This window comes from Scyliorhinus torazame, chromosome 3 (assembly GCF_047496885.1).
Source record: "Scyliorhinus torazame isolate Kashiwa2021f chromosome 3, sScyTor2.1, whole genome shotgun sequence".
NCBI lineage: Eukaryota > Metazoa > Chordata > Chondrichthyes > Carcharhiniformes > Scyliorhinidae > Scyliorhinus > Scyliorhinus torazame.
The window spans coordinates 14,022,924-14,041,813 of NC_092709.1; the positions used below are offsets into that span (position 1 = coordinate 14,022,924).

An 18,890-nucleotide genomic window follows, 5' to 3' on the forward strand; every position below is an offset into this window, starting at 1 on the left:
TCTGTAGAAAAGTCTACAGAAACGCAATATTTCTGTAGAAAAGTCTAAAGAAACGCAATAAGTGTTTGTCTTGCTATGAAATATGGCACTCAAACTACTGATTTCTTTTAACCATTAAGCAAAATACTTTCAGGTAGATAAATTAATATCCTTACAAATAAACAACAGGACTGTGCAGTTGCATTAAATTATGATGCTCAAGAATCAGGATATCACAAAGCTTTAGATTCTTTAGTTTTACATTATAACCACACTATACATTTTCCTTTTATGTTGTCAGATGAATCCACAACAAATCTGATATATCAGTCACTTTTTAAGGTAAAGTGGATACTCACCACTGATACGTTGTCAGCGGAAAGCTAAGACTTCAGACATTGCTTGCTTGAAAACCATTTTTTGTTAAGGTGCCTTCTATGCATCTGACCGTACCAAGTGAAAACACTGCAACCTTGTAATTGCAAGAATGTTGTTTTTTGTCAATCAAACAAAACTAAAAAGTTTCAATAACTTAAGAACCTTATTCTGAGAGGTGCAAAAAGAATCCTTGACTGCATCTTGAAATCATTGCTGCCAGGGAGCTTTCGGTTCATCTTCAAATACTTGAAACAATAATATATGTTCCATGATTTTCTTCTGAAACAGTAAAGAACTGGCTGGCAACAACCTCATACCCAAATACCACTTCTTTTGCCTAGAACACAGTCACAGAAATGAAGTTTCGATGATACCAGAGTGAGTGACAGAATTATCAGCCAATCAGCTTAGATATTTGAAAATAAAATCATCCCATATATATTATTCGGGTCATATGATCCTTATGCCAAATGCTATTTGTTCAGAATGAGCCTAGTGTTTAATCTAGTAAGGCCACCTATTAAACGCTCCCTACATGCAATAAATGTTGGCTATGTAATGCTTTTGGGGTTATATTTTTTTTTAAATGCAGTCTCACCAGTGTTTCCCAATTGTTAAAGGGCCGCAGTTCTGTAATCTTCTGAGACTTTCTCAAAGAACACTGAGGTATGAGTGTAAGTTCATCCACTGTAGCATCCTGCAAGAAGCTGACAATTTTAGTCCTGCATTCATCTTCCACCTCTTCATCTGCACTACTGTAGTCCTCATCAAGTGAGCTCTCACCACCAGAAAGAATGGATTCTCCATCTTCGGAATCGCTACTTTCCCTTTGAGCAATTCTCTCATCTTTTTGCCTTTTATCATGTTTTTTGCTTTTACCATTTTGATCTTTTATTGCTTCAGTTCGTTTCAACTGCATTGCTGGTATCTCTTTTGGCTGTACTTTACAATACGATGTGGCAGCTTTTCCATTTATGCTTTTAGGTTCGGGTATACAAGGCACTTCATCTTCTAAACACAAAACAAGTAGATTTCAAGTTGGAGCTATTCAAATAAGGAGAATAATTTTAAATTTAATGTAAATAGACACATCTACAAACGTGTTTTAACAAAAGCTCTTTTATGCATAATATGGTCTTAGAATTAGGTTAAAGCAGTTGGGCAGCAAGAACCAGGAGACACAAAATTTCAACATCAAAATTAAAGGACCAAGAGTTGGACGCTCAAAGGTTGAACTCAAGGCGAAAGGAAAAATTGTGGATATTAACATTAAAATTTATATTTTTCCTATGAAAGCCATTATAAAAAGAATAGTTTACTATTCTTTGCGCCTAAAAAATCTTTTTGAAAAACTTAAACTTGGGCAGCACGGTGGCGCAGCAGTTAGCACCACTGCCTCACAGCACCCGAGGACCCGGGTTCGATCCTGGCACCAGTCATTGTTATGTGGAGCTTGCACATTCTTCTCCTGTCTGCCTGGGTCTCACCCCCACAACCAAAGATGTGCAGAGTAGGTGAATTGGCCATGCTAAATTGGAAAAAATAATTGGGTACTTTAAATTTATTAAATAACTAAAAAACGTAAACTTAGTGCAAAAGGATGGCCTTGTAAATAAGTTTTTCATAATTTACCATTACTTCCAATTTAGAAAGTGAAACAGCAAATTACATTATATTGAACAGCTCCAAGAATCCACAGCTTCCTTTAAAAAAAGACAGATTAGAATGCAGGAGAAAATTAACATAAATCCCCACGTTTTAATAAAAATTTGGATACAAGCTGGAATTTCCATGCTCGTGGATCTTTTGCAGAGCACAGCTAACCCATCCTATTCTCTAAATAGTGCAACAGTCCCTCATTAAAATATTAACCAAAATTAAATCAAATCAATTTAGTAATGTTAATTTCAAAATATGAATTACTTAAAAAACATTTTTTTTGCAAGGAGTTAGGATGCAAAAGGCACCTTTAATTTCTCAAATATTTGTCTCTTCAATGTGGTTTCTAATTACAAGCATTCTTAATTCCACTGACAGGTGCTGTTTCAACAGGTAAACAGTAGTCAGGTTAAAGCTCAAAAGCATTTGCTGGAGAGATGGAACTGCATGTATTATATATTTAGGAACAATGAGATTTTCAGAAATATGTTGGCCATATAATTTAAAAGTACGCAAGAGTTTTGAAACATTAAGGATGCAGTTGTACTGTGTAACAGATTTCAGACTGGTAATTGCAGCATTCAAAGTACAGCTCAAGATTGAAACTATACAGTGGGGAGCATCTTACTGTTGCTAAAACTTCCTATTGAGAGAGAACATTGCAATATGTATGCTTACATTCACATGCAGAACTCCACTGACTGGCAGTTGTTCATGTATTAGGAAAGAATAGGTAACACAATCCACACGGACTCCTGGAGAGGGTTTACGTGTTTGGCTTTAGTATGGATGGCTTAATTTTCCAAAGATTTCCAAATTTTCATGGCACTTAGCATTGGGGTTTACCCAAATCCACTACAGACATAAGAAAACAGCCACATAGCTACAGTCTAACTGTAATTGGGCAAATTTAGTCATCAGAATAGCACACAGACACCCATTGTAGAAATTACTGGCTTTCTCTCATAATCCTAATTCTCCCTAATTTCCATGACTAAAATCTTATTGATGCATCTGGTGGGTCACTTACCACTCTGTTTTCCAAAAAGAGGTCTTTAGAAAATGCTAATTCAAAATCAAATGTTTGAATATGAAGGTTAGTCTAGGATGGTCTGTAAGCTGATGAGTCCTAATGACCTAAGGGGCAGCACGGTAGCATTGTGGATAGCACAATTGCTTCACAGCTCCAGGGTCCCAGGTTCGATTCCGGCTTGGGTCACTGTCTGTGCGGAGTCTGCACATCCTCCCAGTGTCTGCGTGGGTTTCCTCCGGGTGCTCCGGTTTCCTCCCACAGTCCAAAGATGTGCAGGTTAGGTGGATTGGCCATGATAAATTGCCCTCAGTGTCCAAAATTGCCCTTAGATTTGGGTGGAGGTGTTGACCTTGGGTAGGGTGCTCTTTCCAAGAGCCGGTGCAGAATCGACGGACCAAATGGCCTCCTTCTGCACTGTAAATTCTATGATCTATGACCTACATTTATCCAGCACTGCTGTTTACCATACAAGTTGTACGTTGGTCCATGAAATGTCCCATTATAATTCATTAGGTGCAGCACCAATAAACACATCACTGTAAACCTATAAAATAGTTTACATTAAAATCTAAAAATGTTTTTCAAAATACACAATCAAAACTCGAACATGTTGATGCAACATTATGCGAGTGATGCTAGTTTTCTTTATAAGGATTTCCTGGAGGAAATAAACCCCACATTGGGACACATGCAGCAAATTGTCTCCATTCAAAAGCTGTGATTTTACTGCATGCAGTGAAAATGTAAACAAAAATTTCCAAGTTTTGATTATAAAAATGTTACTCAATATTCCCCTCACCACTTCATTAAAAACTTTTCCGGCTTGTTTTTTAATAAAAAGATATGCTGTAAAGGACAAATCATACGGGTAACCTGTACCTTGATTGGTGAATGTCTGCAAGGTTTCCAAGGCCTCCCAATAGCACCAGTCATGTTCTTCCAGGACTTCCCTTAGTTCCTAAGAACAGAATATGATTTGCAACTGAAACATACTAATGAGCCACTTTTAATCTGGTACTACACTCATTATGCTTCCACAGCTGAGTGGATTGCAGTGCTCAATTCCTACAGGGATCCTGTACCGTCACCACGTTTTAGAAAGGTGATTTAGTCATTATCACAATACAATAATCCTTGTGTTAACAAGGTACAATCCCATAGAGGAAAGCAAAAAAAAAAAAATTTGACACTCAGGATTAACAAAACTGCCTTAAAATACAAAGAAAAAAGCAAATTACTGCAGATGCTGGAATCTGAAACAAAAACAGAAAACACTGGACAAACACAGCAGGTCTGACAACAATCGGTGGAAAGAGAAGGGAGCGAATGTTGAATCTGGATAACTTTTTGTCAAAGCAATCTGAAGGAGCGATCACAGCTCCAGGTTGAATTTCAAATACAGATGGAGGGTGAGAAGGTAAAATCCAAAACAAGTGTCTTGTGCTTAAGCAAAGGAGACTACAATGGGATGAGGGAAGAGTAGGCCAAGGTAGACTGGGAGCAAAGACTTTATGATGGGACAATTGAGAACTAGTGGATAACTTTCAAAACGATTTTTCACAGAGCTCAGCAAAAATATACACCAGTGAAAAGGAAGGACTGTAGGAAAAGCGATAGATAGCCACAGATATCTAAGGAAATAAAGAAGGGTGGGGATAAATGGGCATATATCTGGTTGACAATCAGTGGCTAATGGTGTGCCTCCGGGATCAGTGTTGGGACCGCAATAGTTTACAATTTAGAGATCATTTAGAGTTGGGGACCATGTGTCAAAGTTCACAGATGACACTTAGATGAGTGGTAGAGCAAAGTGTGCAGAGGACTAGATAGTTTAAGTGAGTGGGCAATGGTCTGGCAAATGGAGAACAATGTTAAATGTGAGGTCATCCATTTTGGTAGGAATAACAGCAAAATGGACTCTTATTTAAATGGTAAGAAATTGCAGCATGTTGCTGTGCAGAGGGACTTGGGTGTCTTTGTGCATGAAGTGCAGCAGGTAATTAAGGCGGCAAACGGAATTTTCTCCTTCATTTCTAGAAGGATAGCGTTTAAAAACAGGGCAGTTATGTTGCAGCTGTATAGGATGCTGGTGAGGTCACACCTGGAGTACTGTGCACATTTGGTCTGCTTACTTGAGAAAGGATTTACAGGCATTGGAGGGGGTATAGAAGAGAGTAATTAGCTTGATTCCAGAGTTGAAAGGATTGGTTTATGAGGAGAGACTGAGATTATACTCTTTGGAATTTAGAAGAATGAGGGGGATGGGGGTGATCTTTTAAAAACATAAAATTATGAAGTGAATTGATAGGATAGAAGCAGGGAGGTTGTTTTAACTGACGGGTGAAACCAGAACTAGCTTCAAAATAAGAGGAAATAGATTTAGGACGGAGTTGAGGAGGAACTTCTTCACCAAGAGTTGTGAATCTGTAGAATTGCCTGCCCAGTGAAGCAGCTGAGGCTACCTCTTGAATATTTTTAAGGCAAAGATAGACAGATCTTTGAACAGTAAAAGAATTAAGGGTTACGGTGAGCAGGCAGGCAAGTGGAGCAGAGTGCACAAAACGATCAGCCATGATTTTATTGAATGACAGAGAAGGCTCGAGGGGTCAGATGACCTAGAAATCATAGAATTTACAGTGCAGAAGGAGGCCACTCGACACATCAAGTCTGCACTGGCGCTTGGAAAGAGCACCCTACCCAAACCCATACCTCCACCCTATCGCATTATAGGAAGGACGTGGAGGCTTTGGAGCGGGTGCAGAGGAGATTTACCAGGATGTTGCCTGGTATGGAGGGAAAATCTTATGAGGAAAGGCTGATGGACTTGAGGTTGTTTTCGTTGGAGAGAAGAAGGTTAAGAGGAGACTTAATAGAGGCATACAAAATGATCAGGGGGTTGGATAGGGTGGACAGTGAGAGCCTTCTCCCGCGGATGGATATGGCTGGCACGAGGGGACATAACTTTAAACTGAGGGGTAATAGATATAGGACAGAGGTCAGAGGTAGGTTCTTTACGCAAAGAGTAGTGAGGCCGTGGAATGCCCTACCTGCTACAGTAGTGAACTCGCCAACATTGAGGGCATTTAAAAGTTTATTGGATAAACATATGGATGATAATGGCATAATGTAGATTAGATGGCTTTTGTTTCGGTGCAACATCGTGGGCCGAAGGGCCTGTACTGCGCTGTATTGTTCTATGTTCTATCCCCGTAACCCAACCTAACCTTTTTGTGGACACTATGGGCAATTTAGCACGACCAATCTACCTAACCTGCACATCTTTAGACTGTGGGAGCAAACCCACGCAGACACGGGGAGAACGTGCAGACTCTGCACAGACAGTGACCCAAGCGGGAATCGAACCTGGGACCCTGGAGCTGTGAAGCAACGGTGCTAACCACTGTGCTACCGTGCCGCTGCTCCTAGGTCGTATGTTCTTTGTATCTCTGCAATTTTGTCCATGCATATCCTTATTAATACAGAAACGCTTTGAACAATAGCTTCCATCTACGGCATAAAACTGCACAAAGCATATCAGAAAGATCACTTATAGCTACCCAACATTAAATATACATCCCATCAGCCTAGAGTTTAAAAAAAGGCTGCAAGCTAATTTGCTTGGTTTGCAATAGCAAAATATAAAAGCAAATTACTGCGGATGCTGGAATCGGAAACAAAACAGAAAATACTGTTCAATCTCAGCAGGTCTGACAGCATCTGTGGAGAGAGAAGGGAGCTAACGTTTCGAGTCTGAATGACTTTGTCAAAGCTGGAGAGAACTGACAATAATGTCAAATTTATACAGTTGTGTGTGGGTGGGGGGGGGAAGAGAGAGAGCGAAGGCAAACAGTAAGTCAGAGTACAAAGGAACAGGAAACAGATGGCCCAGGGATGTGCAGTGGGGTGGGAAAACAGATCGATGAAAGAAGTGAAAATAAATTGATAAAAATGGGCTGAAGGTGGAGGAGAGAGTTCACAGTCTGAACGTCTAATCGGAAGAGGTGGTGTTGTTCCTCCCGTTTGTGCTGGGCTTCACTGGAACATTGCAGCAGGTCAAGGATGGACATGAGAGCTGGACAGTGAGTTGAAATGGCAAGCGGCAGGAAGGTCCAGGGCCTGTTTGCAGGCGGATCAAAGGGGTTCTGCAAAGCACTCACCCAGTCTGCGTTTAGTCTTGCCAGCGTAGAATAGCATGCATTGGGAGCAGAAAATGCAACAGACCAGATTGAAGGAAATGCACGTGAAATGCTGCCTCACTTAAAAAAAGTGTGTTTAGGGCCTGGGATGGTGAGCAGGGAGGAGGTAAAGGGGCAGGTGCTGCACCTTCTGCAATTGTATGGAAAGATTCCGTGGGAAGAGGGTGAGGAGTTAGGGGTTATGGAGGAGTGGTCCAGGGTATCCTGTAGGGAACAGTCCCTGAGAAATACTGACAGGGGGACCGAGTGGAAGAAATGTTTGGTGGTGGCATTGTGCTGGAGTTGGTGGAACTGGCGGAGGATGATACTTTGAATGCGGAGGCTCGTGGGGTGAAAAGTGAGGACAAGGGAGCCCTATCCTGGTTCTGAGAGGGAGGGGGAGGAGTGAGAGCTGAGGTGCGGTCGATGGGTCAGACACATTTTAAAAAAAAAAACGTTGGCCAGTGGGAAACTGTGATTAAGGATGAATGAAGGCACATCAGCAGCACAGTTTTAGAAAGCGGCATGAATGGAACAGATGCGATGGATGCGAAGGAAATGCACGAAAACGATGGAGTTCTTAAAGGACGTGGGGTGTGAAGAGCTGGAGTCGAGGTAGCTGTGGGAGTGGGTGTGTTTGTAATCCATTGCTGCTCCCAATGCGGTCGACTCTACATTGGAGGGTGACTGCTTTGCTCCGTCTGCAAGCAGGATCCAGACCTTCCAAACGCTTGCCAGTTTAACTTACCGTCCTGCTGCAATGTTCCAGTGAATCCCAGCGCAAACTGGAGGAACAGCATCTCAATCTTCCGGTTAGGCGCGTTACAGTCTTCCGGGCTTAACATGGAGTTCAACAACTTCAGACTATGGACTCTCTCCTCTTACTTAACCCCTTTCATTTCTCTCAATTTATTTTAATTTCTTCCGTCGATCAGTTTCTCCCTCACCATTGTCCGCCCTCCACCCCACCTGGCCATCTATTCCCTGTTCCGAGTTGTCCTTTGACACACTGTTTACCTTTGTTCTGCCATTAATATTCTAATTTCTTTACGAGCCACTATCAGCACCGTTCTTATATTCCCTTTGTCTTTCTGTCCATAACATCTCAATTGGATTGGATTTTGTTTATTGGCTTTGTTTATTGTCGGGTGTACCGAGGTACAGTGAAAAGTACTTTTCGGTAAGCAGCTCAACAAATCATTAAGTACATTAAAAGAAAAGAAAATACATAATAGGGCACAGGTACACAATGTAACTATACAAACACCGGCATCAGGTGAAGCATAGAGGTTAATGAGGTCAGTCCATAACATCTTTGATAATCTCCATCTATCGCTGGCCCTCTTTCCAGCCCCACACTCCCTCACACAGTACAAATCCAACGCATTCTCTCCAGCTTTGACAAATAGTCACCCACTCGAAAAGTTAGCTCCCTTCTCTCTCCACAGATGCTGTCAGACTTGCTGAGGTTGTCCAGTATTTTCTGTCAAAATAGTGTGCGGGTCTTTTAAATAACTTAAACTAACTTACCTCTTTATCTAAATTTGAAAACCTATTGTGAAGTTTTCTCAGGATAGACTCTTTCTTCTCAAAATCTTCGACTAAATCTTGTGACTCAAGCTAAACAAAATGACAAGAGATGATAAAATATGCAATCACAAATAAGTAACAAAACTGAACAAATTTATTACATCAATGGTGTTTTGTTGGCATCTGAAAACCTTATAAGTGCAGACTTTAAGGTTCAGGTATATACAGGAAACTAAATTTCTTCATCCAATTAAGAAATCCATTCAAACTGGCACTGACACACAATGGAACAGCAAACCTTGCAACAAAAAAAACACTGATTAAACTCTTCACAATTTAAAACAGAAAAGGTTCTAGTTATGTGACAAGCTTAAACCTTTTTTTAAAAAAAAAGTATCATTTCAATCTCTTCACATAAATATGGAGCAATAATCATGTGGGGGGAGGGGGGGGGGGGAGAGAGAGAGAGAGAGAGAAGAGAGATTTCAATTACCCCCAAATTAAATGGCCTGAAGAAGAGGTAATAGAATGTAGTCCTACAATGTATATAGGACTTCTTCCAAACCCAGTACTTAAGAAGCTTCAAGATGGAAGGATTTACCCTTAGTTCAATAATGCAGAATGAACCAAAGCCCTCAATGAAGTAAAAGTAAGGGAACCTCTAGGCAATCGTAAAGCATAATACAAATATGCTTTATGCTGTTACGGTAATTATGACACAAGTATGGTGAAGAGCAGAGTAGCAGAAGGTAGAAAAGCTGATTTTGAGAGGCTGACGTGTTTGAGAGGCTGAGATCACAGAAAATAAACTGGACAATATTGACCAAACAGTGAGAAGTGTGAAACAGAGAACAGGAAAAATATATTCCATTTATACAAACAAGAACAAACTCAATACCAATGAGACATTTATGGATGAATAAGAAAAACCGGTGGCAGGGAAAGAAAGATACACCAAGTACATGGGATATGGACAGCAGGGAGATCATTAAACAGGGGAATAGAAAGCGATTAGGAGAATGGAAAATATAAATTGATCAAAGAACAAAAGAAAATAGAAAGCCTTCTATGGGCACATAAAGAAAAAGGAATGTCAGGATGGAAATAGGATCAGAGAGATGGGACAGGATAAATTCATACGGCGTGATAGCAAAATGGTAGAAATATTATTTTGTTTTTGTATACAGGTAAACCAGGGAGACAGTTCAGAAGGACATGGCAACAAAAAAAAAAAAAAAAAAAAAAAAAAAAAAAAAAAAAATGAGATCCTTAACAACTTGGAAATTCATCAATCTCGGTCTTGAACATACACTGTGACTAAGCCTCCACAGTCCTCTGGGGTAAAGAATTCCAAAGATTCACCACCCTCAAAAGGGCAATACAAATTCCTCTTCAACTCAGTCCTAAATGGTCTTCCTCTCATTTTGGTTTTTCCTACCAAAGTGGATAACTTCACATTTTTCCATATTATATTCCTCTGCCATGTTCTTGTCCACTCACTTAGCCCATCTGAATCCCTTGAAGCCTCCGATCATCCTCCTCACATCTCTCACTCACACCTAGTTTTGTTTGGTCAGTAAACTTGGAAGTATTACATTTGGTCCCCCACATCCAAATCATTGATAGAGATGGTGAATAGCTGGAGCCAAGCACAGATCTTTGTGCTATCCCACCATTCATAGCCTGCCAACCCTAGAATGAACCGCTTTATTTCTGCTCTCTATATCCAAAATAAAACGTAAACATGGATAATACCTGCGGTCTGGATAGATTACATCGAAGCTTTTTAAATGGGAGAAATAGCAAAAGCACTAGTACATATATTTAGTTAGAAAAAGGTGCAGTGCCAGAGCAATGGCGTACATCCAATGCAATACTTACATTTAAGAAAAGAGATAGAACGTGCCTAGAGAACCAAAGACCTGTCAGCTTAACGTTGATGGTAGGAAAAACAATGGAATCCCTACTGGATCGGAGTACAAATATACAAATCACCAAAAAGTAAGAACCCAGGTTTAACAAGGCCATTAAATAGAGAAAACCAAGCACTAGAGTTTATTTCTAACAGGTTAGAATTGATAGTACAGACGTTATGCAAAAACTTGAATCAAACCATGGTTAGATCACATCTGCTCACAATTGCGTCTTTCACAATTATAAAAAGGATGTAGAGCCACTGGAAAGAATGCAAAAAATATTTACAAGGGTGATAACAGAAAAGTGAGATTATACAAAACAGGAGGGATAAACAGGCTGGGTCTCATCTCTCTTTGACTGGAGAAGGTTGACCTAATAAAGTCTTTATAATTATAAATGATGCGTGATTCCACTTGTGAAGACAAGGAAAAGAAGCCAATAATCTGAAGAAATAATAATTCAGAAGAAACTTCATTACCCAGAAGAAACTTCATTACCCAGAAGAAACTTCATTACCCAGAAGAAACTTCATTACCCAGAAGAAACTTCATTACCCAGAAGAAACTTCATTACCCAGAAGAAACTTCATTACCCAGAAGAAACTTCATTACCCAGAAGAAACTTCATTACCCAGAAGAAACTTCATTACCCAGAAGAAACTTCATTACCCAGAAGAAACTTCATTACCCAGAAGAAACTTCATTACCCAGAAGAAACTTCATTACCCAGAAGAAACTTCATTACCCAGAAGAAACTTCATTACCCAGAAGAAACTTCATTACCCAGAAGAAACTTCATTACCCAGAGTGGTGTGAATGTGGCACATGCTACCAAATGGAGTGATTGAGGTGAATAGAATAGGTGAGTTTAAAGGAAGTTAGATCAGCATGAGAGAGAAAGCAACAGCGAGTTATTCTCTTAATTGGAAAGATTGGAGGAGGCTCAGGCAGAGCACAAACACCAGTGCAAATTGCTGTCCATGACGAGGTGTTCCAAACTGGCATACTCCAAGGTCCAGGACTGCAACCGCCAGCTTGGGGCAGCTGCTGCCAAGTAAACCCGATTTCACTTACTCAGCTTGCTTCTTAAAGCCACCTCAGCAAGTCAACAGTGGAAGCCACAACAGCTGCAGAGACAATCCTACAACGTCCAAAACCTCAGACAACACAATATTACCAGACACACCCCGAATATGGACTAAATGGATCCAATTTTCACAAGCTTGATTTTACCTTTATTCGTAACTAAACTTATTATCTGTCACTTAATCTTTTCTGGCCCAATTTCCAAAACAGAATGAAATAAACTAGAGCCCTTGTATGGGACCAGGGTATAGGTTTGGCATTATGAAGTGTTGCTCGGAATAAATTCCGGTGGCGGCCATGGGGTGAGTGGTCGAACACAGGGCAGCTCTTGCTTGAAGGCACAGGAAAGAGCTCTTTTTACCCGATACCGGGTGGAATTTTGATGAAAAGGCATAGGTGGAGGTTGGAGGAGTAGTTTCCACCGGGAGTGGCATGTCCACTGGTTACCAAATCCAGCAGAAGACGGTGCGAGGCCTAGCCAAAGAGTTGGAGGAAACCTGTGCTGCAGCAGCCAGTGAGAGGATGGCTGCGGTGGAAGGGCTCGTGCAAGGTGAAAGGCCCCAGATGGAGCAGCTGATAGCTTTTATTATGGGGGAATTCCGCCAGCAGAGGAAGGAAATGCAGGAGGATCGCTCAAAGGAGCTTGAAGAGTTCGTGGGAACGGGTTGAGAAGGGTTTGGAAGTGCACAGGTCTCAGATTCGGGAGATAGAAGGAGTAATTTTATCATAGAATTTACAGTCATCTCGGACCACAGCGATCATGTGGTGGTTCTGGAGGCGGGGCTCCAAGGGGACCAGTGTAAAACGTCGAGGACAAAAGGTGGAGTACCTCGAGATGGCAGAACCTGCGAGAAATGGGCCTGTCTGAAGGAGTGCCACGAGGCAAGTCTCAAAGATGCTGGCAGGGCTGGTGGCGCAAAATAAGGCCCCTGAAGTGGACCAAGCGCACAGGTCTCTGAGGCAGACGCCTGTGGAGCCGCCGCGAGCAGTGATCAGGAGACTCCACAAATTTGTGGAGAAAGAGAAGAATTTGCATTGGGCCAAGGAGAAGCGTACCTGCTAGTGGATAGGGAACATGGTCCAAATTAATCAGGACATCGAAGCAGAGGGCAGGGTTCAACTAGGCCAAGGCAGTGCTGTACCAGCAGCAGATCAGGTTTGGGTTGCTGTACCCGGCGAAATTATGGGTGACATTCGCAGGCCAGAAGTACTATTGAGACCCCAGAAGCGGCCGAAGACTTCATTAAGGAGCATAAACTGGGGGAGAACTGAATGCTTGGGAACCGGAGTGCTGGCACTTTGTAATGGTTGAGAACATGTTCGAAGTGGGGTAGGGATTGTGGTCCTTTTTTGGGTTTGCTTACAGTTGATGGTATTGATAAGGGCTGAAAAGTGGGGATAGGTGTTCTCATCTCCCCCTTCTGTTTTATAGGACTGTTTGAGTTTAGCATTTGTTTGTTTGCTTTTGGGGGAGGCGGCCTGGGATTCAGAAGTCTTTGTTTGGATGGGGGAGGGCAAGGTCAGCAGGGAGCCTACATCCTTCAGCTGAGGAGTGGGGGGGAGGGGAGCTCATTGGGAGGTGCCTTTGGGCAGGGACTGTCACACAAGGTGATCATAGAATGCACATGCTGGTGAACGGAAGTGAGGTGGATGGGGAGAAGGCCGAGAGGGATGGGAGATTGTTAGACGTGGCAGGGGGTGAGAGATGGCACAGTCAGGAACGGAGAAGGGGGCCATCTGGGATGGGCTAGGTATAGGGTGGAATTAAGGGGGCGGGAAGATGACGGACGGTAGAGGGGATTGGAGGCGCAAGCCTCCAGTAAGACTGGGAACGTGGAATGTCCGGGCACCAAATGTGCCAGTTAAAAGGTCGCGGGTGTTCACGCACCTCAGAAGCTTGAAAGAGAGGGCGGCCTTTCTGTAGGAGACGCACGATCGTGTGAAGGACCAGGTTAGGTGAAGGAAGGGGTTGGTTGAGCAGATTTTCCACTCGGGGTTAGATTCGAAATCGAGGGGAGTAGCAATTCTAATGAGCAAAAAAAAGGGATTTGGGATGCGAAGGAGGGGAGGGATCCGGATGGAAGATATGTGATTGTGAGTGGGGTATTGGAAGTGGCACCAATAGTGTTGGTAAATGTGTATTCCCCAAATTGGGATGATGTGGGCTTTATGAGGGGATGGTGGCAGTGATCTCGGATTTGGCCGTGCACCAGTTGATCATGGGAGATTTTAACGGTGCCCTAAAGCAGAGAGTTGATAAGTAGAGTACGAATGGCAAGGGAGCTGGGATGGGGAGTTTATGGAGAGGTTGGGTATGGTGGACCCATGGCACTTTCAGAACCCAGGAGGAAGGGTGTATTCCTTCTTTTCACATGTCTATAAAGGTATTTCGAGGATTGTGGGCAGCACGGTAGCACAGTTGCTTCACAGCCCCAGAGTGCTAGGTTTGATTCCCGTCTTGGGTGACTGTCTGTGCAGAGTGTGCACATTCTCCCAGTGTGTGCGTGGGTTTTCTCCGGGTGCTCCCGTTTCCTCCCACAGTCCAACGATGTGCAGATTAGGTGGATTGGCCGATGTCGTGGCCTTCTCCTTTCGATTGCACAGCAGCAAATTTTACTGGAGTGGCGGAAGATAAAATATGAGTTATGGGGCTCTGCAGAGGCGTTTGAGAAAAGGTGGAGGAGCTGTTTGTCGCAGGGGGGGGGGATTTGTATAGACTGTATAGTTCATTGCTGGGAAGCATGTTTCCCGGGGTATTTGTGCTGTAACCTGTTTTGATACATGTTGGTAATAAAATACATTTTTTCTTTAATTACGTTTTGCTCGGTCGGGTTTCAATTGTTAAGGAACCTGAAAGTATTCATAGCAATTTTAAAATTGAAGAAAAAAGACCACCTGCTTCCACAGAGCTTGTAAGAGTATGTCCCTTTTTTGAGACACAATGTGATTTTGAACACATTATCCCCAAAAATAACAAGCAAATTTATACAATTTGAATAATGGAAACTGCAAGTGAATACACACAAAAATAAACAGAAAAATTAACCCTTTTCCTGTTGGAGCAGACATCCGGAATTTTGGCAGAATAGCACTAGAAATGAATGGGAAAAGAATCATATGACTACGGAAATAGGGATATTTTTACATGGTCAACATTTCAATTTCCCCGATATCCTTTCTGGCAGCTAATGTATGAAATTGGAACAAAAGGCGGAGTACGAAAAAAAAAGATGTATTTTGGGCCTCTAGCATCAAGTCTTTCAAAACTAGGATCACAATTTAAATGTCTATGGTTTTTTTGCTTAAATAGCTAATACATGTGCTTATTTCTCAGGAACTTAAGTAATTGTACAATATAATCCAGCTGCTTTACATCTTTCAGATCCAATAGAGCAAGCAATCTTTTTGTTATAACATCAAACATTATCTGGAACAAATAGGGTCATGCTTCAGGTGCAAACACATTTGTCAGATTCTGGTTAGAATCATCATCAATCCCAAAGCAATGTCAACAGCACACTTTTAAAATCGAGATCACAAGTCAATGTCACAATCGAGAAGTAGAGACGGTTTCAGAATCTCAAACTTCTACTAATCTGAACTTCCCTGCCAATTTAGCCAAAACAGCGAGTGTAACCAGGAATAGTTTGCCACCAGTTCAAAGCATTGCATCTACCACTGTCTTCAAAGAAAAGAACACCATGAACTCAATTTGCAAAGAATTAAGCTATTAAAAGTGAGCCTTTTAGGAACAGGAAACCACTTTGTCCGTTGAGCCTGTTCCACCAATCAAGAAACTTGAAGGACCTGAGGGAATTGTTGCTAAGTTTGCAGATGATCCAAAGTTATGTAGCGGGACAGATAATGTTGAGGAAGCAGGGGGGCTGCAGATGAACAGACTGGGAGAGTGGGCAAAGAAGTGGCAGATGGAATACAATGTGAAAAAGACTTTGGTAAGAACAATGGGCTGGGAAAAGGCTTTGGAAATCTGAAGCACAAAGGGGCTTAGGAGTCGTAGTTCAGGGCTCTCTTAAGGTTAACATGGCAGGTTCAGTTGGCAGTTAGGAAGGCAAATGCAATCATTCATTTCGAGAGGGCTAGAAGGTAAGAGCAGGGATGTCCTGGCGAGGCTGTATACGGTTCTTGTCAGACCCAATATGGAATATTGGTGAGCAGTTTTGGACCCTGTATTGAAAGAAAGATGTGCTGGCCTTGAAGACGATCCAGAAGAAGGTCACAAGAATGATTCCCGGAATGAAGGGCTTTGAGGACTCTGTTATGGGAGTTTAGAAGGATGACGGGGGGAGGGGGGAGATCTTATTGAAACTTACAGAATACCGAGACACCTAGATAGAGTGGACGTGGAGAAGATCCTTCCACTAGTTGGAGAATCTAGAACTCTAGGTGCAGCCTCAGATTGAAGGAGTGATCCTTTAAAGCGGAGATGAGACGGAATTTCTTCAGCCAGAGGGTCGTGAATCTGGGAACACATTGCCGCAGAAGGCGGTGGAGGCAAAGTCACTCGGAGTGTCTTTAAGACAGAGATAGGTAGGTTCTTGATTAATAACAGGATCCTGGTGTTGCCCTATTATGTATTTTCTTTTACATAGAACATACAGTGCAGGAGGCCATTCGGTCCATCGAGTCTGCACTGACCTACTTAAGCTCTCACTTCCACCCTATCCCCGTAACCCAATAACCCTTCCTAACCTTTTGGACACCAAGGGCAATTTAGCATGGCCAATCCACCGAACCTGCACGATCTTTGGACTGTGGGGAGGAAACCGGAGCACCCGGAGGAAAGCCACGCAGACACGGAGAGGATGAGCAGACTACGCACAGACAGTGACCCAGCGGGGAATCAAACCGGAGACCCTGGCGCTGTGAAGTCACAATGCTAGCCACTTGTGCTACCCCCACGAATGCGAAAACGTGAATTTTACTTTCATGTACTTAATGATCTGTTGAGTTGCTCGCAGAAAAACACTTTTCACTGTACCTCGATACACGTAACAATAAACAAAATCCAAATCCAAGTACCCGGGTTCAATTCCAGGCCACTGTGCAAACTCCACACGGCCATTCTTCCCTTATCTGCGTGGATCTCACCCCCACAACCCGAAAGGATCTGCAAGGTAGGTGAATTGGCCATGCTAAAGTGCCCCTTAATTCGATACTCTAAATTTATATTTAAAAAAAGAGGAACAAGGGTTACAGAGAGAAGGCAGGCGAATCGGAATGAGAAACATATCAGCCATGATCCAATGGCAGAGCGGACTCGATGGACCGAATGGCCTAATTCTGTACCGATATCGTAAGATCTGAGATAATGGTTGATTGGGGTCCTGACTCCATAGCTCCTTGTCAATTTTGCAACACCTCTAAACCCCGCCTCCCTTATTCTTCCATCACACAATTGAATTGGTCCAGTTCTTAGTTGGTTATTTTACAGTCCCTTTATAGTTTGCTATAAAACCCTCTGAATCTTCAATGGTTTATAACGGATACCAAAAAAAACGTACACCAAAAAAAAGTTCTTGAGTAGAGAGAGCCCCAAAACATTTACATGTTTAGAATGTCTGTACAGACAGTATATTGGGCAAAGTTCACTAAGTATGGCAGCTCATTGGAATAACAAACTAGGTGGCTACAGTCCTGAGAATCCTACTGCAAAAATTATTCATATTTATCTCTTGCGATGTCTGATTTAATAACGTAGGTTTGCACTGGGCAGCACAATGGTTAGAACAGTTGCTTCACAGCGCCAGGGACCTGTGTTTGTTTCCTGGCTTGGATCACTGTCTGTGCGGAGTCTGCACGCTCTCCCTGTGTGTTTCCTCTGGGGATCCGGTTTCCCCCCAACAAGTCCCAAAAGACTTGCTTGTTAGGTGAATTGGAAATTCTGAATTCTCCCTCAGTGTACCCGAACAGGTGCCATAGTGTGGCGACTAGGGGATTTTCACAGTAACTTCACTGCAGCGTTAATGTAAGCCTACTTGTGAAACAAATAAAGGTCATCTACTAATCCCAAGACAATGAAACCTCATCAGCTGGAGGAGGATATTTAATCAAATTTGTTAGGTCGTAAAATGAAAATCCTAGATAAAAATTCTCTGCAAATTTTGTGCACATCGCAATGGTGAAGGTTTCTTATAGTTCAAATTAAAAACCTACACGATTAGGTTTCTTCTTCTTGGTGGAGGAAATAGGGAGATCTTCACTTTCTTCGGAACTGCTGTTTTGGGGCATTTCAAGTTTCCTTTTCCGAGCAGTGGCTGAAAATACAAATACAAGTTTTAAAACGAAAATAACATTGCTCACTTCCATCCCATTCCTGTTTCTTATATGATAGATGAACACACAAATAAAAATGCAGTTACCATTCAACAAAACCCTGAAACCCTCTCCAATCAACTTTCTGCACTGATTTTTTTGTTTTAAAATTTAGAGTAACCAATTAATTTTTTCCAACTAAGGGGCAACTTAGCGTGGCCAATTCACCTACTCTGCACATCTTTGGGTTGTGGGGGCAAAACCCACGCAAACACGGGGAGAATGTGCAAACTCCACACGGACAATGACCCAGAGCTGGGATCGAACCTGGAACCTCGGCGCCATGAGGCTGCAGGGCTAACCCATTGTGCCAACGTGCTGCCCCTGACTTTCTGCATTGATGCGCATTACAGAGTATCACGATTTTGTTCCTCTTCACCCTTCAGTTCAATGCACGATACGCACATACTATAAATTGTTTACATGTGGCGCTTGATATTTCAATAAATTGCTCCAGTACAAGGTTGGTCAGGTTAGATCTAAAAGGTTAGCTTGCTGTTTAAATACGGAAAGGTACAATAAAAGGCCAAGTTGAAGAAAAGTACCAAAAGCAAATGTTTTAATGCTTCCAACTTCCATTCTCTTTTTTAACTGCCATTGCAAATCTCAAACTCAATGGTATCCGCTCAACTGATGCTAGCATCAGCAAGTTGCATAATGTTTTGGTCCCTGTTGATTTGGAAGTCAGAAACCCCACTGATTCCTAGCCTGCATTAATCCACACAAGAAACAAAAGATGCATCACTCAACGAATAGCACTATACCGCCTTCTGGACTCAACAGCACATTCAACAGTTTCAG

At 42.2% G+C, this 18,890-nt stretch overlaps 1 protein-coding gene across 1 annotated transcript in view; it reads right to left on the reverse strand.

The window, feature by feature from the left end:
- The window catches only part of LOC140408305 (SWI/SNF-related matrix-associated actin-dependent regulator of chromatin subfamily A containing DEAD/H box 1-like), a 152,348-nt gene that overhangs the window by 91,765 nt on the left and 41,693 nt on the right, over nt 1–18,890 (reverse strand). Inside the window, exons 5-8 of the mRNA XM_072495322.1 lie at nt 17,931–18,031; nt 8,755–8,844; nt 3,929–4,007; nt 956–1,368 (exon numbers count right to left, since the gene is read on the reverse strand). Of these exons, the coding sequence (XP_072351423.1) occupies nt 956–1,368; nt 3,929–4,007; nt 8,755–8,844; nt 17,931–18,031 (683 nt within the window). The remainder of the gene's footprint in view (nt 1–955; nt 1,369–3,928; nt 4,008–8,754; nt 8,845–17,930; nt 18,032–18,890) is intronic.